Below are 27,215 nucleotides of genomic sequence, written 5' to 3'. Positions count from 1 at the left end.
GTGGCTTCAGCTTCGTTCTTCTGGGAGAAGTGTGTGGTAGTGGCTGTTTGTTCCTCTTTTTTAAACTGCCAGAGGGGGTGTGTTCTGTGGGTGGAGGTGTGCTCTGATTGGGTGGGGTTTTTTATACACACACACACACACACACACACACACACACCCCTTCATAGCATCACTGCAAGACTAGGAAATGTGTATTTAATTGTATAGGTAATCCTCATTTAGCAACCACGGTAGGGACTGACAACTTGGTCGTTAATTGGAGTGGCTGTTAAATGAATTACAACTGTGCTTATGATCTCACCTCAGCTTTTCTTTGCTTTACAGACCTGCAAAGGTCATAAATGCTCGGTTGCAAAGTTACTTTTGCACCCCTATTGTAACTGCAAATGGTCACCGTCTGAGTTGCTAAATGAGGACTACGTGTACTCCTTGATTTTGCCTTTCCAAGCCGGTATCCAATACGTGCCTTGTTCAGTATGGGGAAGTCTTCTTTTTATTAACATAGATTTTTAACTCACAAATTTGATTTTGTACCCCAAAGAGAAGTATAACCACTTTCTTTCGTGTCTGTTCCCTTGTCTCCTGTCTAGTATAGACAGATGCTATGATTGGTTTAATTTCTTCCCTATTTTCTCTCTCTCTCTCTCTCTCTCTCTCTCTCTCTCTCTCTCTCTCTCTCTCTCTCTCTCTCTCTCTCTCCTCCCTCCCTCCCTCCCTCCCTCCCTCCCTCCCTCCCTCCCTCCCTCCCTCTCTCTCTCTCTCTCTCTCTCTCTCTCTCTCTCTCTCCCTTTTCCAAAAGTTTGTAAGGGATGACATGGAATATGAAGCAATGTTGAAGAGTGAGTTTAACCCTTCTTGAATCCGTTAACCCTTATCTAGCACCAAAATGGTGCTAACCAGTAGTTGACTAGATTCCCATGCATAGGCACAACCAATAAATCACTTTAATAGGAATTTAGCATGTGGCCTTGCTGTTTCCTGCCTGACGTGGTTTCTAAGACCGTGAAAACTGAATATTCCTAGTCATCTCGACACTTAAGAAGGATGAGTTTCTCCTCAATTCCAGCTGTCAACAGTTTTGAGTGGCTTGTCTCTTTCACGATGTAATACAACTTAAAATGATCTTCCAAAGAGTTAGTTGTGATGAGTTTTGATGAATGTTGACTTGGATGCCGTAGTTAGATCTTTGGGACTTGGATGATGGCAGGTGACTCAGAAGACAGTTGTGAAGTCCCTCCTATTTCTGATTCCATCTTTTTGCTCCTGTTGTTCCTCTGGGGCTGATGGGTTGATGGGATGTAGCTGGAGGGGTTGGTGAGTAACGTATTCTATTGAGCTGTTGAGGATCCTCAGGCATAGTAGCCCCACATGAATATGGCCAGAGCCATCATGATCATAGCATTGGTGTTGACCACCTGTTTCCACAGCGTGTGATTTGCGATGCCTGCCAGAGGCTGGAGATCCTTGTCCTTCTCTTCTGGGTTCACTTCTGGCTCCTTTGGGCTGCCGGAATTCATTCCACAAAACCAGGCCAGGCCTTGACGGAGCCGGCCACAGGAGGTCATTGTTTTGGGATCTAGGTGGAGAGGGAACAGGCGTCTGAGCTTAGAGTTCTCTCAAAACATTGTGATGATTGTGAAATTGTGACAAGGGCAAACTCAAAAGGAAAGTCTCTCTCATACACATACACACGAAGAAAATTTGATGATTTGGGGACACGCTAGAATTGTTTGGATGTGTATTTTAGAAAGGCTGCATCTTGCTTCCCAAATAATACCATGTAAGAACTAGTGTGGTGTAGTGTTTAAGGGGTTGGGCTGGCATTGGGGAGACCCAGATTCAGGTCTACCCTCAGTAGGTGATTTTTGCACCAGTCATGCTCTCCCACCTAGCCTACCTCAAAGGAAAAAGGACTCCTATTTTATTTATTTAATTTTTATCCTGCCTTTATTACCATATAAGTAATAAAGGTACTTTAAAAAGTAATAAAAGTACTTTGTAAGTAACTCAATTTGGCAATAATACTTCTCCTTCCTCTTTTCCCCCCCCACAACAACAACAACCCTGTGAGGTGGGTTGAACTGATAAAGAGTGATTGGCCCAAAGGCACCCAGCCAGCTTTGATGTCTAAGGCGGGACTAGAACTCTCAGTCTCCTGGTGATTGGCCAAACTCACCCGGCTGGCTTTCCTGGCTAAGGCAGGACTAGAATACATCCGTCTCCTGGATTCTAGGCCAGCACACTTCAACCACTACACCAAAAGGGCTCTGCTTTGAGCTCCTGAATGAAGGAGAAATATAAGCCAAATAAATAAACACACAATGTCCCCTCACCATCCATTTCTAGGACCAACTCTGGTCTTCCGTTCTTGGTGGCTGCATTCTCTGCTTGCCGCTGTCGTTGTTTTGCTTCCTCCTCCTCCTCCAGATCCAGATCGACCCGTATCTCCTTACTGTGCCTCAGGCTGAATACCAGGCGATGCAGCTGGGTTGGCAGAACGGAAGTTTTGAGATGCACAAATGGTGAAACAGAATGACCCTGGGTGGGGAAGGGGATCCAGGGAACTGTTGCCCAACTCAAGATGGACAACCAACTGGAAAAGATTAGTTTGGCTCTGTAAGTGACTGCATTCAATTGTCAAGCGATCCATTTCTGAGTGAGGGAGGTGAGCGATTCCGCGTCTGTTCCCTGATAATCACCATCTCTAATTTTCTTTGGCATCCCTGTTAGTGCCTATGAAGAACAACTGGTAAATAATTCAGTTGCCAGTAAAGAGGTTTGTGGACCAGCTTAGGGCCCTGAAAGAAGGTGTGTCCCAGAAAACCAGGGCCCACTTTTGCAAACCGTTACTTTTTAGACTTTGTTGTGAAGTCTAATAAACTTCTTTTCTATTTGCAACTCAAAACAGAGTGGATTTCAATTTGTGTCTATTTTTGTGTCCAACACCCACAGCCATGTAATTCTGGCTCTTGACAACCAAGCCTGCATTTTTATGACAATTGAAGTCTCCTGCCATCGCCATTTGCAACCTTCCCGACCGACTTCCAACAAGCAAAGTCAATGGGGGAAGCCAGATTCGCTTAACAACCACATGAGAACAACTGGGGGGATTCGCTTAGCAACCGTGGCAAAAAAAAAAAGATTGTAAAATAATCTGACCTGAGTCACTTAACAACCGACTTGCTTAGCAGTGGAAATTTTGGTGCCAATCGTGGTCGTAAGTCGAGGACTAGAGGGAAGAGAGTAGAGGAGGGGGGAAGGAAGTAGGAAGGTTAGAGGAAAAGAGGAGGAGAAGTGGGGAGAAACGGGAGGGGAGTGGTGAAGGAAAGAGGAGAGGAAGAAGAGGGAAGTAGGGAAGAAAGGAGAAAGGGAGAAAGAAAGTAGAGAAGAGGGAATAGAGAGAAGGAGGGTGGATACAGTGAAAGGGGAAATGGACGAGCAGCACCCAAACTTACATGTATGTATTTATGTATGGCGATATATTTGTTGACTTGTTTGTGGAAGAAATGGGAAAATAAAATTGAATATATATATATATATATATATATATATATATATATATATATATATATATATATATATATATATATATATATATATATATATATATATATATATATATATATATATAAAAAAAACAAAACAAAATTTACGTGTAGGTATTTATGTTGTTAAGAGTATTTGGTATTATTTCAAATAGCTTATGAATAATTCTTAACAATTATAGATGTGTTATTATAACTATTTTAGTTTTGTTATAAGGGAGTTAAAGAGTGGAAGGTTTGTTAACGTTTTAATAGATATTTAGCATATGTTTGCATAAGATTGTTATATATAACACCCTGTATTCTGCTTTGGGAAGTCTGGGGGGGGGAGGGAAGGGGGGAGGGTTGAGGGGGGGGGCTTTTATTATTAAATTTTCTAAAACTTTTCAATTAAAAAAAAAGAGTATTTGGTAGATTAGAATGTAAAAAGAATGTACCGGTACCTTAATACTTGATAAAATATTACGCTATATTTCTTGAGATGTATGGGGGAGAGTTGGAAAAAAATAAAAATAAAAAAACTTTTAAATAATAATAAAAAACGTCGAGGACTACCTGCATTTCAATGCACTGGCATTATTTTCCTCCTCCTCCTCCTCCCCCTTCCCCCAACTCCCCCTGTACTTACATGTTTGTCAGGAATCGGAGAAGTGCAGAGCGAGACCCCCACTGCAATGGCAGCTGTAGCCAAGAATAGGATCATGGCGAAGTAAAGATAGTGGACGCCACAGATCAGGCGAGGGCAGGTGCTTGGAAAGAGACAGCTCCCTGTTCCGTGGACGAATTCTGGGATCATTCGGGCCATGCCTATGGCTAGTCCTCCCATCATGCCCCAGAAGGCACCCTAAAGAGGAACAGGGAGGATGAGGAACGAACAAGAAAGAGCTTTCCCCTTGTATCAGGGACACTTCACTCCTGCACAGGTGCCTTCCCTGTCCCCTAAAACTGAGAGACCGTTGCGAAATTTGGGGAAAGCCTGACTGTTAAAAGGTTTAGACGTGTGCGACATTGACTTCCTTCATCTCTGGTTCTCCCCGTTAGCAGGCCAAGGTTTTCCCATCCCCAAGGCTGTATATATCATGAGACAGTTGACTTCAACAGTTGGCCGTGGAGTCCTAGTGGACGATCCCTTGACCACGAGCCAGCCGTGTGCAGCAGCAGCCAAAAAAAGCTAATACAATCCTGGGTTGTATAAACAAGAGGCATAGAATCAAGATCACGCAAAGCATTAGTACCGCTTTATGAAACCCTAGTGGGACCACACCTGGAATACTGCAGCCAATTTTGGTCACCGTACCACAAAAAGGATGTTGAGAGTTTGGAAAAAATTCAGAGAAGAGCAACTAAGATGATCAAAGGCCTGGAGACTAAAACATATGAAGAATGGCTAGAGGACTTGGGTTTGGCTAGTCCACAGGTCTGCAACCCGCGGCTCCGGAGCCGCATGCGGCTCTTTCAACCGTCTCCTGCGGCTCCCAGTCCTCTGCCATGTGCAGTCCAAAAAAAAAAAGTGGGACTAAAAAAGTTCAACCAATCAATTCAAATATGCAGGGCAGGTGCATATCTCGCCTTGGCTCCACTCTTCAGTAAAACCCTGTTCTGCGCATGCGCGCATGTACGCACATGTGCACACATTTTTTGCGGCTCCCAGTTTTTCCTTTTGTGAGGGAACCGGTTCCGAGTGGCTCTTTCACTGTTTCAGGTTGCTGACCCCTGGGCTAGTCTAAAGAAAAGAAGAAATAGGGGAGACATGACAGCAGTTTTCCAGTATTTGAGGGGCTGCCACAAAGAAGAGGGGGTCAAATTATTCTCCAAAGCAACAGAGGCCACGACAAGAAACAATGGTTGGAAACTGACCAAAGAGAGAAGCAACCTGGAATTAAGGAGAAACTTCCTGACAGTGAGGACAATTAACCAGTGGAACAGCTTGCCTCCAGAAATTGTGGGCGCTCCATCACTGGAGGTTTTTAAGAAGAGGCTAGACCAGGGGTAGGCAACCTCGGCTCTTTTATGACTCATGGACTTCAACTCCCAGAATTCCTGAGTCAGCATAGCTGACTCAGGAATTCTGGGAGTTGAAGTTAATAATAATAATAATAATAATAATAATAAGTTGGAAGGGACCTTGGAGGTCATTAGTTCAACCCCCTGCTAAGGCAGGAAACCCGATACCATTTCAGACAAATGGCTGTCCAGTCTCTTCTTAAAAACTTCCAGTGTTGGAGCATTCACCACTTCTGGAGGCAGGTTGTTCCACTGGTTAGTTGTTCTAACTGTCAGGAGGTTTCTCCTTAGTTCTAGGTTGCTTCTCTCCTTGACTAGTTTCCATCCATTGCTTCTTGTCCTGCTTTCAGGTGCTTTGGAGAATAGCTTGGCTCCCTCTTCTTTGTGGCAGCCCCTGAGATATTGGAACACTGCTATCATGTCCCCCCTCGCCCTTCTCTTCATTAAACTACACATACCCAATTCCAGCAACCGTTCCCTATATGTTTTAGCCTCCAGTCCCCCGATCATCTTTGTTGCTCTTCTCTGTACTCTTTCTAGAGTCTCGACATCTTTTTTACATCGTGGTGACCAAAACTGGATGCAGTATTCCAGGTGTGGCCTTACCAAGGCATTGTAAAGTGGTATTAGTACTTCACGTGATCTTGATTCTATCCCTCTGTTAATGCAGCCTAGCACTGTGTTGGCTTTTTTGGCAGCTGCAGCACACGGCTGCCTCATATTGAAGTGATTGTCCACTAGGACTCCGAGATCCCTCTCACAGTTACTACTATCGAGCAAGGTACCACCTATACTATACCTGTGCATTTGATTTTTCCTGCCTAAATGCAGAACCTTACTTTTTTCACAATTGAATTTCATTTTGTTAGATAGTGCCCAGTGTTCGAGTCTGTCCAGATCCTCCTGTATCTTAAGCCTATCTTCTGGAGTATTGGCTATTCCTGCCAGCTTGGTGTCATCTGCAAATTTGATGAGTTCCCCATCTAGGTTGTGATCTACTTTATCAAATGCCTTACTGAAGTCCAAGTAAATTATATGTACAGCATTCCTCTGGTCCACTAATTTTGTCACTTGGTCAAAGAATGTAATAAGATTTGTCTGGCATGATCTGTTTTTGACAAACCTATGTTGACTTTTAGTGATGACTTTGTTTGCATCAAGGTGTTCGCTGATTTGTTGTTTGATTATCTTTTCCAGAATCTTCCCAGGTATTGAGGTCAGGCTGATAGGTCTGTAGTTTCCTGGATCTGTTTTTCCCCCTATTTTGAAGATGGGAACAACATCAGCTCTCTTCCAGTCCTCTGGTAGTTCCCCAGTGCTCCAGGATCTTTGAAAAATATAGTTCAGTGGTTCTGAGATCACGTCTGCCAGTTCCTTGAGAACCTTGGGGTGTAATCCGTCTGGTCCTGGTGATTTGAACTCGTCTAGGCTGGACAGGTGCTCACTTACCATTTTCTTGCCTATCTTAACTTGCGTTTCTATGAGTCATAAAAGAGCCGAGGTTGCCTACCTCTGGGCTAGACAGTCACTTATCTGAGATGGTATAGGTTCTCCCGCTTGAGCAGAGGGCTGGACTAGAAGACCTCCAAGGTCCCTTCCAGCTCTATTCTTTTCTATTCAGCCCACGTCCTGATGACTTTGGCACTTGACAGAAGTGGTTTTCTTCTGCCTTCTTAGGGATATAATATTTTTCAACTTCCCAGTATCTGAAACCTCTGAATGGTGTCTTATTTGACTATCTTCTAGGAAGTCCAAATTGGCTTAGGTGGTCTAGATGCCACCATTCTAACTGGGCTTAAAATTCTGGTACTCTTATTTCCTCTGTTTGGAGTATTTGTGGTTCCCCTCCGTGGATCCCACTCCTTATGTGGAGTACGTTTGTCAATGTGGGTGGTTGTGTCTTTTTCTTTTAACCTGCTCACCTGCTCATTAAGCCTTTTGACAAAGACTCCAAGGAGAAAAATGACAGCAATGGGTGGGGCCAGATAACTGCTGATGGACTGGATGTAGTCAAAGAGCTGTCCACCTTGGGCAACCTGTACCACAGGGATCCACGCAATGCTGATGCCCACAAGCAGCAAGATCCACACCCTGTAGAGAGAAACAGCAAAGAGGAAATCTATCCCTTGGCTGGGATACAGGGACCGGCTTACAAAGTGGGGTTTAACTGAGGGTGGGAGAGGATTTTCACAGGTGTACTCACTGCCACGTAACATTTACTTATCTCGTGGTTCAAGTGAGTTCTAAGATTCATGTTTCTAATGCAGTTGACATGGCCTGCAGGATGGCAAAAATAGCGAAGAAGTGGACAAATTTTGGGAACTTTGTATTGTTTTGCAGTGGTATGGTGCCAGTGTGCATCATTCACAAAATAATGGCTAAGATCTCACGAATTTGCCAGACCTTGCAAGATTTCAAGGGCTGTGCATTACATCTTGTAGATTCCAAGTGAGAATATTAACTTCTTGCAATGAATGATTGAATGAAAATGAATGGATGGATGAAAATATTAATAGAATGAATGAATGAATGAACAATGAATAGTGTTTTGGTGCCCACATCAGTGTACAACTCCCCTCACTCTTTGAAAATGTTGCCATCCCTTGTGTTGGTATCACCAATCTTCCCCCATCTGGCTAGAATGACAGTAGAGTCACAACACATCTGTAGGGCACCAAATGGAGGAAGACTAACAAGATGCCAGAGTTTGGTTTTTCATAGCAAGGGAAGAGTGTACATGGATTTGGGGTGTCCCAGATCTCTTTCTCACCGGCCCACAATCAACAGCTCCCTCTCATTGGCTTGTGGCCTCAAGCATTTGTAGATGTCCATGGTGAAGAGGGTGCCGCTGCTGTTGAAGATGGATGCCAGGGAGCTCATGAGGGCTGCCAGCATCACTGCTAGCATCAAGCCCCGAAGGCCTGTCGTAATAAAACATAATGGGGAGGAAGAAGGGATGAATTCCAGCGTTCAGCATCACTTGGGTCATACAGCTGGCTAAATAAATAAATAAATAAATAAATTCACAATAGAGCTGGGACCCCTAATTTAATGGTAGAGTCCCAAATCCAATCCCTGCTATCTGTAGTAGGACTGGTCAAACCTCTCCATTATTGTTGATGGTCCCAACTAGATGGCCAAGCCGTTGATTCTGCAGGTAACCCTCGAACCATGGAGTTGTTACAAGCCCTTGCCACCCCCACCAACTTTGGCTAAAGTGAGTGCATTGGGGGTCAGGAAGGAAATAATCTCCTTCTTACCATTTGGCATGAGAGACACAACCAGTTTTGGATAGGCAATGTTAGAACACCCAACTTCTGTACCACATATTTGCTTGCATTCATCTGGAACGACGCAGGCTACTTCATCTGAGAAGAAGAAGAAGAAGAAAGAAGAAGAAGAAGAAGAAGAAGAAGAAGAAGAAGAAGAAGAAGAAGAAGAAGAAGAAGAAGAAGAAGAAGAAGAAGAAGAAGAAGAATGATTCTCTTGCAGGTAACAACACTGCATTAACATATACATGTGCACATACATGTGTATGACAAAGGATGTGTACGCCATATACTGTTTCTGCTGGGTGCCAAGAAGTGTTTGTTTTCACCATCTAAATAACTCACTTCTAAATTTGTGAGGTGCTAGGTTCTTAAATTAACTGGGGAGGAGAAGGGAGGAAGGTTTTGGGATCTTTTCTGTAGGAGATTAATAACAACAACAACAACAACAACAACAACAACAACAACAACAACAACAACAACAATAATAATAATAATAATAATAATAATAATAATAATAATAATAATAATAATAATAATAATAATAATAATTATTGGAGGTCATCTAGTCCAACCCCCTGCTCAGGCAGGAAGCAATCTACTCCTTGGCTCCTTAGAGAAGTAATACTATTTTCATAGTAGAAAAACAATAGCATTTGGACTCTTTTGATATAAATATTGTACATTAAAGAAATTTCTGTTTTAAGAAGAATCAGTCTGTCTGTCTATCAAGATTAATATCTTTTACCAATCATCAATCAAGGGATGTATGATAATCTTTCTCATCTTTATTTATCATCAATCAAGATTTCAGTAAGGCATCTGATAAAGTAGACCAAAACCTACTCCTTGGTAAGGTAGAAAAAGGATCTGTAGAAAATGTAGAAAATGGATCTGTAGCTGGCTGGCAAACTGTACTCAATGAGTAGTCCTCAACGGCACTACATGGAGAGAAGTAAGCAGTGGGGCACCACAAGGTTCCGTCTTAGGCCCAGGACTCTTCAATATCTTCATCAATGACTTAGATGAGCGAATTGAAGGGGAACTCATCAAATTTGCAGATGACACCAAACTGACAGGAGTAGCCAACACCGCAGAAGACAAACTCAGAATCAAAAAAAAAAAATCTTGACCAACTTGAACAATGGGCCCCATCCAACAAAATGAGTTTCAGTATGGAGAAAAGCAAAGTTTTACATTTAGGCAGGAAAAATCAAAGGTACAAGCCTGGGCGAGACCTGGCTCAAAAACAGTATCTGTGAGAGGGACCTTGGAGTCCTAGTGGACGATCACTTGACTATGAGCCAGCCGTGTGCAGCAGCAACCAAAAAGGCTAATACAATCCTGGGTGGTATAAACAGAGGCATAGAATCAAGATCACGTGAAGTATTAGTACTGCTTTATAAAACCCTAGTAAGACCACACCTGGAATGCTGCAGCCAAATTTTGGTCACCCTATCACAAAAAAGAGAGTTTGGGAAAAATTCAGAGAAGAGCAACTAAGATGATCAAAAAGGCCTGGAGACTAAAACATACAAAGAACGGCTGCGGGACTTGGCTTTGGCTAGTCAAAAAGTAAAGAAGAAATAGGGGAGATATGATAGCAGTGTTCCAGTGTCTGAGGGGCTGCCACAAAGAAGAGGGGGGTCACGTCGTTCTCCAGAGCACCAGAAGGAAGGACGAGAAACAGTGGTTGGAAACTGACCAAAGAGAGAAGCAACCTGGAATTAAGGAGAAAGTTCCAAACAGCGAGGACAATTAACCAGTGGAAAAGCTTTTCCTCCAGAAATCATGGGCGCTCCATCACTGGAGATTTTAAAGAAGAGACTAGACAGTCACTTATCTAAGATGGTTCTCCTGCTTCAGCAGGAGGCTGGACTAGAAGACCTCCCAGGTCCCTTCCAGCTGTATCCTATTCTATTCAATCTGGTTTTCCCTCTCTTTCTCTCCCCCTTCCTCTCCCCCCCCCTCTCTCATTCAACTGGCTGATTTTTCTCTCCCTTTCAATAGAATAACAGGGAAAGAAGTTCAAAGGACAACCTGTAGTTTTTCAAAGGATTTAATTTCTGTGGCACTTTTAATTTCAAACGAAGGGAGGAAAGGTTTTCAACATTTCACTTGCGGCAGTTAACCAACCCTATTGTTTCAGCGTGTCCCAGCCCTGGCCTATTTTCTGTCCTGTCTTGCAATCAATCAAAGGCATAAGCTGTTTTTTTTTCTCCTGACAAGAGAAGCTGAGAGATGTGGATGAGAGCGAGCTCTTTTTCTGAAGGACAGTAACCTTCCTTAGGGGGAAGGAAGGGCTGCAGCCATGCTGGAAAAGGGGAAGAGAGGACTAGAACTGGTTGAAGTTCAATCTAGACAGATAGAGAAAGGCTGTCTGGATATCCACCAGTGCCCTACAGGTAGTCCTCAACTTATGACAGGTAGCTCATAGCAGCTGTTTGACGTTATGACAGACCTTGAAAATAGGACTTTCAACCCAGATTTGAAATTCTGATATCCACTCCTCTCATCACCCAATCACACGACCGCATTTCGGGCACTCGGCAACCAGCGGCCCATAGTCACACGACATTTTTGCTGAGAAGAAAAACTGGCCTTTACTTCCGGGTTCTGGCAAAAACTACCCCACAGCAAACAATGGCTAGACTAAACAACCCTGGCAATTGCTTTATAATTTGCCATTAAAAAGAAAAGAAAAGAAAAGATTGTAAAATTGGGCACGGCCAGATGGTTTTATTTGATTTGTTTATTCTTTTTATACAAAAAAAACTCAAGGCAGTGAACATATCCAACACACACCTTCCTCCTTTGATTTTCCCCACAGCAACAGCAACCCTGCGAGGTGGGTTGGGCTGAATTGGGGGCTTTGGCTGGCTTTCATGGCTAAGGCACGAGTAGAACCAGGGGTGGGAGTCCGCCGGTTCGCACCACTTTGGCAGAGCCGGTAGCTAATTTTTTGTTGCCCAGGCCCAGAATGGACTTCCGGAAGTGGCATCCACAGAGAGAACCGGTTGCTCACATATTTGAATCCCACCACTGACTAGAACTCACCGTCTCCTGATTTCTAGCCTGCTGTCTTAATCACTAGAGTCTAGACCAGGGGTAGGCAACCTCGGCTCTTTTATGACTCATGGACTTCAACTCCCAGAATATGCCGACTCAGGAATTCTGGGAGTTGAAGTCCACGAGTCATAAAAGAGCCGAGGTTGCCTACCCCTGGTCTAGTGTCCATGGGCTGGTTAGCTGCCCAGACTTCAGTGATTGTCACTTCACTACCACCAGTGCTTTTTTTTGTAAAAGAAAAAGGTGCCGGAACTCACACACATCATACAACCCGCTTTGCCTACCCTACAAGGTTCCATCCAAAAAAGGTGCCGGAACTCCGTTCTGAGCGTTCTATGAGAAAAAAAGCCCTGACTACCACTTATCACAAGGCTAGAGGGCAACAGGAAAAGGAATCCAGCCTGTTTACTTGCTGTGTTAAGTGCTGTATTGCCAGAATCTTTTTACACGCTTGGAAATTAAACAAATCACGTGCCTTGCTAATAAAACAAAGAGCAAATTCACAGGGAGGTCCTGACCGTGCTGACTGTCTCATCGATTCCCAGGACCTCCCAAAGCCCTCCTGATTTATACTTTGGGGAGGGGGGGGTCACAGAGGTAGAATCTGATTCATCCGGAGCAGAGGGAAATTTGAGGGTGTTGACTGAGCCCTAGAGAGCTAGCTGACTAATCCTAGTTATTTCTGAAGAAAGCCTCCATAATGTGGATTGACTGTATATGCCAGGGGTCGGCAACCGGAAAAAGGAAAAGAGCCACTCAGAACTGGTTCCATCACACAAACAAAAAAGTGGGAGCCGCAAAAAGTGCGCGCGCGTGCGTCCACTCACGCGCATGCGCAAAAAACATTTTGCGCATGCGCAAAATGGGAGGCACCTGCGCAGCGACGGGTCTCCCCCTTGGAGAGGTGCGCGCCGTCCCGTTCAGAGACCTGCCGCGTTCGTCAAACATGGACGAACGCGGCAGCTGTGCAAACGGGACGGCGGCGGCTTGGGAGAGGTGCAGGCGCACCTCCGCCCTTCAGAAAGGTGCGTGCGCACCTCTCAGAACGGGCGGTGCCACTCTCCATTTGGAGAGGTGCGCGCGCACCACTGCCCGTTCGAAGAGGTGCACACGCACCGGGCGACTGGGAGCCGCAGGAGACGGCTCAAAGAGCCGCATGCGGCTCCGGAGCCGCGGGTTGCCGACCCGTGGTATATGCAGATCAACAGAGAATACTGCTAAATTGCAAAATTGGGTAGCGTTAAACTTATGTTTGGTTCTTACGCTTGAGCTGAGTTCTTTCATAGCCTCTTCTAAGAATCCTGCACATACAGCAAATCACTCTGGCTGGTGGTACCATAACTTTTTTTAGAATGAGAATTAGAATAACAGTGTTGGAAGGGACCTTGTGGGCCATCTAGTCTAACCCCCCCCGCCCCGGCCCGCCCAAGCAGGAAACCCTACTTTCTTCATAATACTTCTCTGCACAATACTGTTAATACAGTAATCATTATTATAATTATAATTATAATCACCAGCTGCCTGCAATTAGTGCAGGTTCGAGTCCCACCAGGCTCAAGGTTGACTCAGCCTTCCATCCTTCCGAGGTAGGTAAAATGAGGACCCAGATTGTTGGGGGCAATTAAGCTGACTTTGTAATAATGCCGCTTAGGGGGTGTGTGTGAAAGCCCTAATAAGCAGGCATATACATAGAATGAAGGCTACTGCTAAGCTTGTAAGCCGCCCTGAGTCTTCGGAGAAGGGCGGGATATAAATGGAATTAAAATAAAATAAAAATAAATTATTCTCACGCTACATGCTTTGCTATGGTAAAGAAATAAACTATAAGTGTCTCCATCTGAGGAAATGGCCGTTCAGTTGTGAATATTTATACTGTGGAGGCTCCTAGATTTTATTAGACCCGTTTTTACTTAAATGAAGAGAGAGTGTCTCTAGATCAGATTTTTTTTTTCTTTTTTTCTTTTTTTCTTTGCAAAAGTTTAAGAAGATTATTTTTGGATTAAAGCCGCTGAGAATAAAGCACCCGTTGAACTTTAATTGGAATGTCTTTCAAGTCTCTTCTACAAGCAGGCTGGGAGGGAAAAAAGTAGTGCTCGTAAGCAATAAGCAAACCAGGACTGAGAACATCACAAAAATCCGTACTGCCTCTAATGTAACTAGATAAGTAACTAGATAAGTTTCCTTACTTGAAATTAAATTAATACATGTTACAGATGATTTTGTTTTGCAGCATCTAGATCAACTTGGTTACAAGAGGTTGCATTCACAGCTACCTGGACTCTGCCAAAGTTGGAGAAGGATTCTCTTGGTTGAGTTGGGGGCCAAAGATCTTTAAATCCACCCCTTTAATTTAGTTCCCTCCAATAACGTCTGAGATTGTTCTTTGGTTCACTTAGATCAGCCATTTCACATTTTCCTTCTGATATCTGCATTCCAACCACACCGTCTCAGAGGTTTACCTGGATACAGGATCCGGCTAATCATGCCAGGCATAACCATGAGGAACATGGGTAGTAGTTTGAGGTACCCACAAAGGATGCAGCCAGCTTTGACATGGGTCAAGTTCTTCCCAGCCAGGCACCTCTGTACTATGACCTACATGGGATGCAAATGGGAAGGTTTGCTGTAAAACATCGATGTCATCTTCATTTCTGCTCTGCGGGGGGGAGGGTATCCTCGTACTCTTCAGGTACGATTTATGAGGTTGAACAACTAGATGGTCACAAAGTACGTTCTTCAATGGGATATTTTGATTACAAAGTTGGCCTTAGCATGGGATTGCACTAGATGGCACATGGACAATTCTTTAAGAATGGTTGAGACTTAGATGGACACCCCTGGATGCCACTACAGAGAATTCTCTTTGAATCTCACTACATTAAATAGGAGCTTCCCTTTTCCACCAGGCATCTGCAGAAGAATTTTTCCACGGGCAGGATTCGATTCTGATAAATGGTACGGAAGGAAATATTTTTATTTCCCATCGGCTCTTCTGAACTGAAAACATATGGGCTGCAGTATGTTTGTCTAACTTCTGGATGGAACTTGGAAGAAAGAGAAGAAAACTGGTAGTTCTCTACACTAGTTTAAAGCCCTCATTGGAGGGTACGTAGCCTCAGAATCATATCAGAGGTAGAAAGTTGCTAAATTACAACTCCCAACGTTATTTTCCATCAGTCGTGCTGGAAGTTGTAGTTTAGGTACATAAGGAGGCTTCCTTTGTTTGGTACCTTCATTCTGTGATCTGTTCATCCTCTTAAAGGTAATAATAATAATAATAATAATAATAATAATAATAATAATAATAATAATAATAATAATAATAATAATAATAATAATAATAATAATAAGTTGGAAGGGACCTTGGAGGTCATCTAGTCCAACCCCCTGCTAAGGCAGGAAACCCTATACCATTTCAGACAAATGGCTGTCCAGTCTCTTCTTAAAAACCTCCAGTGTTGGAGCATTCACCACCTCTAGAGGCAGGTTGTTCCACTGGTTAATTGTTCTGTCAGGAAGTTTCTCCTTAGTTCTAGGTTGCTTCTCTCCTTGACTAGTTTCCATCCGTTGCTTCTTGTCCTGCTTTCAGGTGCTTTGGAGAATAGCTTGACTCCCTCTTCTTTGTGGCAGCCCCTGAGATATTGGAACACTGCTATCATGTCACCTCTCACCCTTCTCTTCATTAAACTACACATACCCAATTCCAGTAACCGTTCCCTATAAGCCTCCAGTCCCCCAATCATCTTTGTTGTTCTTCTCTGTACTCTTTCTAGAGTTAAAACCTATCACTTAAGTCGTGAAGATTCTCAGTCATCCAGGTAAAGTTGCCTGAAAGTTGAGTCTTGGCAACTGGACTTATTGTCATCAACATATTGCCACACACTTTGGGGGAACAAACCCCTGAGGTTGGTGCAGGTGGAGTTGGTACATTCCAACAACTCTCTGCCCGAGGTGGGATTCAAATAGGTAAACAACTGGTTCTCCGTCTGGATGCCTCTTCCGGAAATCCATTCTGGGCCTGGGGAACCAAAAATTAGCTACCGGTTTTGCTGAACTGGTGTGAACTGGCTGAATCCCCCCACTGCTCTCTGCCTAACTAACTTGCTCTGACTGATGAAGCTGCTTCGATGAGCAGTGAAAAGTCTCAAACCAACAAGAAAATCAGTCCAATTGCCTTGACTTGACTTTCAGACACCTGTCACTTACGTTTTCAGGATCAACCAAGAAAAGGGAAGCATAGAAGTACATTCCTATTATTCAATGATTTTTAAAGCAGCTGTGTTTTTTCTTCATGGAAGAGCACCCTAACAGTCAAGGAAAGCTATCCCTCTCAACATGCTTGGCCTTGCAAAACATAGGTTGAGTATATAAGTAGTCCTCAACTTATGCCCGGTCGCTTAGTGACTATTCGAAGCTATGACAAACCTTCCCAGGACTACTTACAATCTGAATGTGTAGTTCTGACAGCCGCTCCCCACTCCAAACCCCATGAACACGGGATCCCTTTTTAGGTGCTTGTCTGTGTGTAGCAGTGTCTCACAGTCACATGACTGTAATTGACAACATCTTCTTTGTAGGAAACAGGCATTTATTTCTGGTTTCTGGCGAAAAACGCCCACTGCGGATGATAGATTTGCTTAAGGCCCACCTTGTTTTCTTAATGACCGCAGTGATACCCTGAATAGGGACATGAAAAAGGGAGTGATTCACTTAATGACTGCTGCAATAAAGGTTGTAAAGTCAGGGACATTCTTGTGTGGACCTATTTAATGACCAGCATGACCAGCAGGCCACATTTCAGTTGTAAGTTGAGGACTATCTATATATAAAGTTGGGGGGTTATATAGAATTCAAGGTACGAATATTTCTAAGTGTGTCTCTCACTGTAAGTGAGAATACCAATGTGACTGAGCTTGAAAGAGCTACACAGGGCTGAATTTGGGTAGTGCTTCGACAAGAGTCCTCCATGAAATTTTGTACATTAGACCAGAGAAGCAAAAATAAGTAAATCTGAAAGAAGCAAAGGCTCTGTAGTGTTGGCAAGATGGAAATAAAGTTAGAAGTTGAATTCAGCTTAACAAAGACTTGGCCTTAAGTATATGTAATTTTTCTTCCACACCCACAAACAATCAGCGTGCACAATGAAAGGTTAGATTTAATTACTCTCAATTGAAAGCTATAGGAAAACTTCAACCTTTTTGGCATAACAGCAGGATTTACTATCATGGGTAGTTGGCGTCAGGCTTCTAGGCAGGACTGTTGCTTTGTAAGTAGGGAACTGTGAGTTTAATCCAGAGTAAAGGGTTGTGATTAACGCACTGTTTTTATTCCTATTATCCTTCCCTAGGAATCATTCTGTACCTGGTCACTGCACCAATACCAGATGGAGTTGATGGAAAGGCCAAAGATGAGATCTGGCCAGGGCAGATCACTAGTGGTGGCATCTCTGATCATGTGGAAGGAGTCTTCACGGGGCAGGTAGCAGGAAGATGAGATGTTGTAAAAGGCAGGGCTGGGCGAAAGTGTCCGCTTGGGAATAGCCTCCATATATTTGTCAAATAATCCTTGATAACCTCCGACTTCACTGAAGGCTGTATGGGAAGAGTCACAGTCACGCTGGAACTGAAGTTGCATTTTTATTCAAGATGTTTGCATCCTACATTATACTTCCTGTTTCCCAGTTTGGAGATCTCTTCCCTCCCTCTGATTTTTTTCCCTGTGCAATGAAATTGCAAACCAGGGTAGCAGGAGTTTTTTTTGGTTACAATTTTTGGAAAGTTAACCTTTGTTTTAGATCAGGGGCCTTCAAACTTGGCCCTTTTATGACTTGTGGACTTCAACTCCCAGAATTCCTCAGCCAGCGTGCCTGGCTGAGGAATTCTGGGAATTGAAGTCCACAAGTCATAAAAGGGCCAAGTTTGAAGGCCTCTGTTTTAGATTTATAGGATCAGTTGAACCTGAATAATTTAACTAATGAATATGTAATTGCAAAAAAATGGCAGTGGCCAGAATGTCATTACAGGTGCAAAATCAAAAGGCTTATATAACTATGTTCATCACAAGGTAAATAAGGGTCAGTTGTGAAAAGTTTACTGATCTGATTTATCTCTGGTTCAAATCATGCCTCTTTTTTAAAAAAAAATACACAAAAGATAGAATGTGGAAATGGCATTATTTTTTTGTCCTTAAAAAATTGGGATTTGCTTTATGAGGATTTCCACCATCGCTGCCCTGTAATGACAAAAATTTCAGAGCGTCACATTTAATAAAAATGCCAGAGCATCACAAATGGCCGCTATAATGTAATGTGAACTCCCTCTACAGAGAATTAGTGAGTAAAATTATGTGATTCTGGATTAAATGGCTACTGCAAAAGGTAACTCTGGTTCCACTTTTTCCTTGGGTCTTTGGGATCCAGCTATTATTTCTCTATTTTTTGTTCTGTTGTGAGTTGAATTCCTTCAGAAGACTTTAAAGATGGAGGCTTTTGCTCTTCATTTTTTCTTTCTGGGATTTGAGGCTGAGCTGCTTCCATTCTAATCTTTTGCCCAATCAATGCAATATACTGTATCTCAAAGGGCTAATTATTCTAACATTCGCTCAAAAAGTTAGAATCGGATTTTTAGCAGAGCAATTTGCTTCTCCTATTGACTGCTGGGCTTTATATTATAGAGTAGACATTATAAATTGGGATGGATCAGGACTTCAGTTTGGCCTATGCAAGTAGTTCTCGAGGTATGGCTATAACTGAACCTGCAATTATGTTCGCAAGTCATGGCGGTTGTAAAACAGAGACTCAACCGGGTTTGAACACAGCGGTTGTAGAGTGTGACTGTTAAGTGAATGTTGCAGTCATTAAGCAAACCCATTACTTGCTGTGGGGTGGTTTTGCTAGGAGCCAGAAGTAAATCCTGGTTCCTGGTAAAAATGTTGTAAATTGCAGTCACATGACCGTGGAGTGCTGCATACAGCCCTCAATGCAGTCATGTGATTGCAAGGGGAGGGCGCCTGGATGTTGGAACTCTGAAGCTTGGTTGGTTTTTCAGAGTCCCTTTTAACTTTGAATAATAATAATAATAATAATAATAATAATAATAATAATAATAATAATAATAATAATAATAATAATAATAATAATAATAATAATAATAATAATAATAATAATAATAATAATAATCATCATCATCATCATCATCATCATCATCATCATCATCATCATCATATAATAGAGTTGGAAGGGACATTGGAATCTGCTAGTCCAGGGGTAGGCAACCTTGGCTCTTTTATGACTCGTGGACTTCAACTCCCAGAATTCCTGAACCAGCATGGCTCAGGTTGGAAATCTCTCCATTTCTCCTCAGCATGGCTGGCTCAGGAATTCTGGGAGCTGACGTCCACGAGTCATAAAAGAGCCAAGGTTGCCTACCCCTGCTTGAGCAAGGGACCCTAGACTATTTTGGACAAATGGTTGTCCAATCCCTGCTTAGAAACCTCTAGTGTTGGAGCACAAACAACTTCTGAAGGAGGCCATTCACTGATTAATTGTTCTCACTATCAGGAAATTTCTCCTTAATTCTAGGTTGCTCCTCTCCTTGATTAGTTTCCATCCGTTGCTTCTTGTCCTGCCTTCAGGTGCTTTGGAGAATAGGTTGAACCCGCCCCCGCCCTTCCTTGAGCAGTGGCTATGCAACTGGTTGTAAGTAAGGACTACCTACAGCTACTTCCATTGGGCTTTCTTGTATTTGTGGGCTACCGGAATCCGCCTTCTGCAGTTTGAGATGACAGAAGAAACCCAGTCTTTGTATCCTCAACATCCTACTCACCAAACCCCATCAGGACGAAAGCGCCTCCAATCATGACAAAAGTCTGGACTGTGTCAGTGTACATCAAGGCTGCCAATCCTCCTGAAAGTAAGATGGAGACACATATGCAGGTAGGATGATGATGATGATGCTTTGGTTCCTTATACAACTGGCTCTGCGTTATTTGTACCTGGTTTAGGCAAGTGAGCACCCTTTAAAGCAGGGCTCTTCAAACTTGGCCCTTTTATGACTTGTGGACTTCAACTCCCAGAATTCTAAATCTAAGGTGCAAACTTCTCGCCACCACTCAAACACAAGGCCCGGGGGCCGGATGCGGCCCGCGAAGTGGTTTCATGTGGCCCGCGAAGCCATCCTGGAAACAGTAAGGGAACGGCCCCCGCTGTCTTGGCCCCGGCCCAGGCTGGCCAGGAGCCAATGTACAATTTTGTGGTGGTCATCTATGCTGAAATACATTCAGTCTTAGCTCCACAAGGCCATCTGGAAACAGCAAGGGACCGTCCCGTGCCATGTCGGCACTGCCACCTCGGCGCATGCTGGGGAGGTATCACCCTTTGTGAGGAATGAAGAAATGCACCATTGCTTGGAAGTGGCCAGCACATGGCCCTGCCTACATTATTATCAATGTACATAATTCATTCCTAGCCCAAGAGCCCAGTTACCTGTCATGGTATAAATGGTGGTTATGATCAGAAGCGCTATGACAGCTAGATAAATATTCCAGCCCAAGGCCTGCTGGATGAACACAGCCCCAGAAAACATGTCCACCTGCAGGTGAGAGAAGCAGAAAGGTTACCAGGAAGAGGCGCAGATTAGCTGTAACAAGGATCTACAAACGTGGCCCTTTTATGCCTTGTGGACTTCAACTCCCAGAATTCCTCAGCCAGGCACACTGGCTGAGGAATTCTGGGAGTTGAAGTCCACAAGGCATAAAAGGGCCACGTTTGAGGACCCCCGAGCTAGAGTTTAAAAGCCACAAGAGCATTTATACCAGCCTTCCTAAATAGGCGAAAGCAGCAGATTTTTATTTCCAAATGTTCCCTCTCCCCATCACTGTATCCCGGATGTTTGGAGAAAGGACCTACTGATATTTTGGTGAAGATGTACATGAAAAGAGAGAGGATGGAGAGGTAGAGACGGATTCGTTGGCCTCCAAAACGTTTCTTCAGGTACTGGGGCATTGTGATGACCTGCAAAAGGGGGGGGGAAGCAGAGGGCATGTTACGGTTACTTATTATTTGTTAATTAGACTTTTATTCCACCATTATTACTTTATAGGTAATATAAAGTTACCATAAAGTAACTCAAGGCAGCAAACATACCTAATACTACTTCTTCCTCCCATTTTTCTCACAACAACAACCCTGTAAGGTAGATTGGGCTGAGAGAGAATGATTGGCCCAAAGTCACCCAGATGGCTTTCATGCCTAAGGTGGGACTAGAACTCGTCTCCTGGCGATAGGCCCAAAGTCACCTAGCCAGCTTTCATGCCTAAGGCAAGACTATTTATTTATTTATTTATTTATTTATTTATTTATTTATTTATTTATTTATTTATTTATTTATTTATTTATTTATTTATTTATTTATTTATTTATTTATTTATTTGATTTATATACCGCCCTTCTCCCGAAGGACTCAGGGCGGTGTACAGGGCAATAAAAATAAGAATACTGGGTCGGTCACTGGGCCCAGAGATTTTGTCTTCCAAGCTTTCGGACTTGTGCTGGAGCCCATCCTCAGGGACCTTCTGTATTTCAAGACGATTTGACAAGGTTGGTATGCTCGGATTGGCACAGGCAGGGTGACCTGCCTTCTCTGTCACCAGGCCTGCCTCTCCTTTGAAAGGTACTAAAGGCCAGGTCCCTTCCTCAGCTAATGGGTCAGGGAGCAGTGCAAATTTTCCCCAGCCCTTTATTTTTTGTGTTGCAGAAAAAAGAATAGGAATGGATCCTGTTTGCTTCAATTAAGAATCAGGAGGAGACTGGCGTTCGGCAAGCTGACTCTGGAAATGTGGCTGCACCGTTTCTCTCAGCTTAACCTACCTCGCAAGGCTGATGTGAAGAAAAAGTAGGGAGGGTGGAGAGAATGATGGAGCTGCCCTGAATTCTTTGGGAAGATTAAAAATGCCACAGGCAAGGAAACGAATAAATGTGCGATTGAGAGGAGAATTCAGTACCTCAGCAGAGAGGTAAACTGGAACAAAGAACCATCCAAGGAGAAGAACAAAAAATATAGCCTAAAAAAGAAAGAAAAGAAAAATGGAGTGAGAATTAGGATAGGTCGAGATTCCATTTTTTTTCTTTCCCCTCCCAAAATCCTCATCAAAGCTTCTGAATGATTAATCTGCAGCTAGTGACAGGCAGAAATGGAACTGGTGATTATCTGATTATCTGTGTAGATGGACAAAATAAAAATTGCTCCCACAGCAGCAGAGCTGTGGGTGGGGGAGGGAGTAAAAAAAAGACAAGATGTCGTTCATATTGTATTATCAAACTCCTGTTTCTTCTTAGTGTGCATCATTGCACAATTGTGGGGGGGGCATCTTGCTGTTGTTGATCCCCCCCACCCTGCAGATACTCCTTTTTTCTCTGCTGGTGGGGAGGGGGAAATCAGGGACTACTAATCAAACTGCTCTGGTGCTTTCTGCTCAGCAAATGATGGTGATCTTGCTCTACCCCTTTGGCAAGGCTGAGCAACAGTGTCCCTTTTATGACCTGTAAACTTCAATTCCCAGAATTCCTGAGCTAGCATGCTGGGAGTTGAAACCCACAAGTTGTAAAGGGGCCATAGTTGCCCACCCTCGCACTGGGAAGACCCCCCAATCTTGTCTCTCTGCTACTTACATTCCACTCAAATCCTGCCACGGCCAGGCCATTCGCTGCTCCGGTGCCTGCCAGTCCTACAAAATGCCCGCTGCCAATGTTGCTGGCAAAGAGAGAGGCTCCAATCTGTGAACACAGCCACCAAATTTTCTTTTTTTTATTTAAAAAAAAAGCATATTGACTTTCCAAATCTACCTGGTCCTGTCGTCTTGACTCTTGTCTCCCAATTCATCCAGTAACTTAGGTCGCTTTTCTTCCACTCCTACCCCTGTCGCACTATCATAGTATCCTATGATTGGGTGACCATAGAGGTCATCTAGTCCAATCGCCGTGCTCTTTCATATCGCTCTCCGTCCCAAATAAGCCACTTGATTTTCCTTCTCCCTCCTATAACTTTACTTTGCTGCATCCCCTATTCCCGTGGTGGCGAACCTATGGCACGCGTGTCACAGGGGGGCACGCAGAGCCCTCTCTGTGGGCACGCATGCCGTCACCCCAGTCCTAGGCCTTCAGCTGGGTTTTATAAAACCTTTTCACTTTAGGCCTCCGCCGCCGTGTGCCAAAAAAAAAAAAGGTTCAATCAATCAATCCATTTCAACTTCTCGTGGGAAAAAAAAAGATCTCACAAAGTTGGAATTCATTGATTGAACTTCTTAGTCCCACCCAGTCTGCCGTTACCACTGCAGCCACACCCACCCAATGGGCCACGCCCACCCAGCACCCGATGATACATAAATGGGTTTTGGGTTGCAGTTTGGGCACTCGGTTTCTAAAAGGTTTGCCATCACTGCTTATTCTAAAATCTTCTTGAGTGCCCCTCCGTTCCATCCCTCAGTTGATTGGGGTCTCTTGTCTTCTCTCCCCCCTCTCTGTTTTGGTCACTCACCGGCCACCACAACATCTGCTTTCCAGCCAAGAAATATCCCCCCACTGTCCCTCGATTGATCCGGCGCATGGACTGCGAACCACAAGAGAAAGAGAAAGAGATGAGGATTTATGATCTCAGTCACATAACACAACCTACTGCAGTTGTCTTAAGCATCATTTATGGAATAAACCACAAGTATCTGGGTTTCCTGCATCACGGTTTCCCTGTGCAGCCCTGCTTTTCTTTCTGTGATCCTTAGAACCTCTAATCTCTAAGGACTGACAGAAGTCATTTGAGTGCTATAATAGGGGTATCACAGTGAAGAAAGCAAAATCAAGTCCCCAAATGGTCCTCTAGCTCAGAGCTTTTCAACCTTTTCACCCATTGTACCACTTTTAGGATATGGCAACATCCGAGTACCACCAGTTGCCTAGCAAGGGGTCAAAAACGTGATGACCAAAAAAAGGAAAAAAGTGATGTAGTACAAGTAGTCCTCGACTTACAACAGTTTGCTTAGTGACTACTCAAAGTTACAATGGCACTGAAAATAGTGCCCCCCCAAGCCACAGCCGAGCAAGACACCTGCCTGCCCGCCCGGCGGCACTCTTCCTCCTGTCTGAGGTTTTCATAGTTGTGACCTTTGTTGAGGATTGGCAGCGGGGGTGGGGGGGTGGGTGTTTGGTTTTTATTCCCCACCCATCTGCTGAGTGGTTGCAGCAGGTTTTGGTCACCCTGGGACACTGTGACCGTCATAAATATGAATCAGTTGCCAAGCATCTGAATGTAAATCACAAGACCCTGGAGATGCTGCAACATTCCAGCTGATCGGCGCTTCTTCTGGGCTCAGCAGAAGCTCCAGGATCAGCGCCAAAGTCCAGTTGGAGCCTGGTGCTGATCCTGGCGCTTCTGCTGAGCCCTGACAGCCCTGCAGCTCCAGCCGTCTCTCGCTCAGGCTTGTGCGGTGCTGCCACCAGCTCATTCCCCTCCCCCACTACCACTTTTCTAGGATGGCCGCGTACCACCTGCCAGGTGCCAATGTACCACAGGTGGTACCCGTACCACTGGTTGAAAAGCCCTGCTCTAGCTGAATCCAGACCCGCCCTCTGAGGTCAGCATCCCTCCATGTTGAAGCTCCTTGCAGATCCTTTCTGCCCCACTTCCCTGTTTACAATAGGAAGGTTGACAAAACACTCCAAATCGGGGGTCAACTTTAAGACCTGTGGACTTCAACTCCCAGAATTCCCCAGCCAGCGATCTTAAAAGGGCCAAGGCTGAAGAAAAACACTGCTGTAAATACAGTAAAGGAAGGGTATGTTGAGGGGCATGGTCAAAAAAGTCAAGATGGCGGGTGTGACAGTGTGATCAAAGCTTCTTCTTTTTTTTTACATGCAGTGCAGGTCGAGCTTTAATTGCACTGTTGCGCTGCTACCTTGACTTTTTTTTAACCCATGCCCTGAAATAAAGCCAGGTAAAAGATGCTAATATGATTCAGCTTGACACATATGAGGTACATAATCATTTAATCCCATTTAATCTGTATCAAAAGAGGTAATTTCTAGACTAAACTAGAAGAAAGTGCCTGGGAGCAGAATGTAATTCTTTAAAGAACAGACAGTTCAGTCACTCATTTTTTCAATTTTACTCATTCCCAGTACATTCCTGAACTGTGTAACTGAGGAGAATAATTAACCCCCTAGAACAATAAGGTCAGAAATTTAAAAAGACAAGACACTAACAGCCTGGATTAAAAAAGCCTAATAAACATGCATTTGAGTCAGCCTGCCAGCTTGCATTTGGGCAGAGGATTTTGTGGAAAAGGACTGCAAAAGCAGTGGCCATGTCTCATTTGTACCCAGCACTGTCTGTGTTTAAGTGCTTTGTCTGTCTTTTCACAACTGACTTAATGTTATATAAATCCAAGGGATTTGGGTTAGACACCTTGCCCCTTGAACAGATTATATGCACTTTTATTTGCACTGGATGGTAATTTTGGTAACTCAGTCAGTTGTTTTGCTAATTAAAAATGCCCTTGTTAAACAATATTTGATTTCTAAATTCTGGTGCACTTGATTGAGTTGCCCAAATAAAAGATGATTCCCTGGGTAGTTTATAAATTGGAAGAAATAAACTTTTTAAACGGAACATTATTCCAACGAATAAAAATAAAAAGGGAATGGCAGTATTAGGGGGAAAAATACATTCGTACCATTATAATAGAAACAGATTGAAATAATTAGTACCTTAGAATCAAAGGAGCTGGTATGAAGTTGGTATGAATCAAGATGCACCTGCATTTTCTGAGTTACAGCTCACAAAAGAAATACGTATGCTTTTTAATAAGATTTATCAGTAGGGAAGGGTGCTGTCAGACTTCACCTGATTCTGGTGAGAAGAGGAAGCCATATTGAAGCTCCCCCCCCTTCTCCTGTCTAAATAAGCAGCAGGAGTGCTATTTTATTCGATGATTAATGTCAGGACCCACCCCAAACCACGTCTTAGGAAGACAAAACTCTTGGAGCCAAATCTTAGTCCAAAAGGAATCTTTACTATGACATGCTTGGTTGTAGGAATACAAGACAGGACTTAATATTGTTCTACAAACTAAACCCTTATAAAGAGTTCCCGGTTCAACCCCCCCCCCCCTTAACCCCATTTGGTCAGTCCCCCATCATTTACCTCGTATCATCCCTCTCGTGGGAAAAAGGAACTTAGGACCTTTTATGTTTATTGCTCTCTTCCGTGACACAAGCCAGATGCTCCTACCCTAACCCCCCCTTTTGTTTCCCCAGTTCAAAAGGCTTCTCTTTTCCTTTGAAATGCCTAATACAGGCTCAATACACATTCGTTCCCTCCTCCTTGGGAGATGGCAGAATCCATGGAATAATGTTTTAAACATACATTTATGAATATGATATAAATGGATTCACCCCTTCTAAGAAATAAAGGATACCAGGGTATACAGACTTCCTTGGCCTATAAACCCTTGCAAAAAAATTAAAGATACTGAGATAAAATAGAGAATCTCAAAATCTTTTTCATACTTCCCTGAAAGCAGTTGATCTTGATTTAGATTTCCCTTCCTATCTATCAGCAAATTTGGATCCGGTTTTCAATCTGGAGGGAATCCACACCCTGGAAGAAAATCTTACTGTTTCCAGTATTGTGAGTCTAAAACAATTCATTTTTAGGGAAATTAAGAGACCCTTTGAACCTCATCTGAAATTTTGCCTAGCAAGGAACCCCAGCAGTACAAGTAAAGTAGTCCTTGACTTACGACCCCAACTGAGACCGAAATTTGCATGGCTTAACAGTTGTTAAGTTTGTCCCAATTTACAACTTTGTTTTGCCACACTTGTTAAGCGAATCGCTTAACAAGTTGTTAAGTGAATCATGCAGTTGTTAAGCAAAACTGAGTTTGCTTGTCAGAAGCCAGCTGAGAAGGTTACAAATGGTGATAGTGCCACTGTCATAAGTACATGCCAGTTGCCAAGCATTTAAATGTTGATCATGTGACCGCGGGAATGCTGCAAGGGTCAAAAGTGCGAAAACCGGTCTTCAGTCTCTTTTTCAGTGACACCGTAGCTTTGAGTGGTCCCTAAATGAATGGAGCACCACCTGCACTTTTTACAAACTAAATGCCCCACTACTTGCAGAGCAATTTCAGCCCAGCGTCACATCCCAGGAAGAAAGGGACTTCTACGTACCCAAAGGCCAGTGCCAATGACCGCAAGGAAGTAAAAGCAGATGACCAAAATGTCTGCCGCATTGCTGATGGCCGCCTTTTTAGACGTGAAGGTTGGTGATTTTGCCTCCAT

The 27,215-nt window shown here is 43.6% G+C and overlaps 1 protein-coding gene across 1 annotated transcript; it reads right to left on the bottom strand.

Moving 5' to 3' along the window:
- Window positions 1-1,060: 1,060 nt before the first annotated feature.
- Window positions 1,061-27,215, bottom strand: LOC308678658 (sodium/glucose cotransporter 2-like; the record flags this gene model as incomplete). The annotated part of the gene is made up of 14 exons (XM_081345887.1): window positions 1,061-2,484; window positions 4,174-4,389; window positions 7,472-7,640; window positions 8,320-8,470; window positions 8,810-8,917; window positions 14,347-14,482; window positions 17,249-17,478; window positions 19,711-19,791; window positions 20,370-20,475; window positions 20,793-20,897; window positions 21,887-21,946; window positions 22,554-22,658; window positions 23,419-23,490; window positions 27,105-27,215. The coding sequence occupies 14 exons, from the start codon at window positions 27,213-27,215 to the stop codon at window positions 2,245-2,247; spliced, it is 1,890 nt and encodes a 629-aa protein (XP_081202013.1). The 3' UTR covers window positions 1,061-2,244.

The sequence above is a fragment of the Vipera berus genome (assembly GCF_964194415.1).
Source record: "Vipera berus genome assembly, chromosome: Z".
NCBI classification, from domain to species: Eukaryota; Metazoa; Chordata; class Lepidosauria; order Squamata; family Viperidae; genus Vipera; species Vipera berus.
Note: the sequence above shows the minus strand (reverse complement) of the source record. Positions and strands in the feature narration are given on the sequence as shown.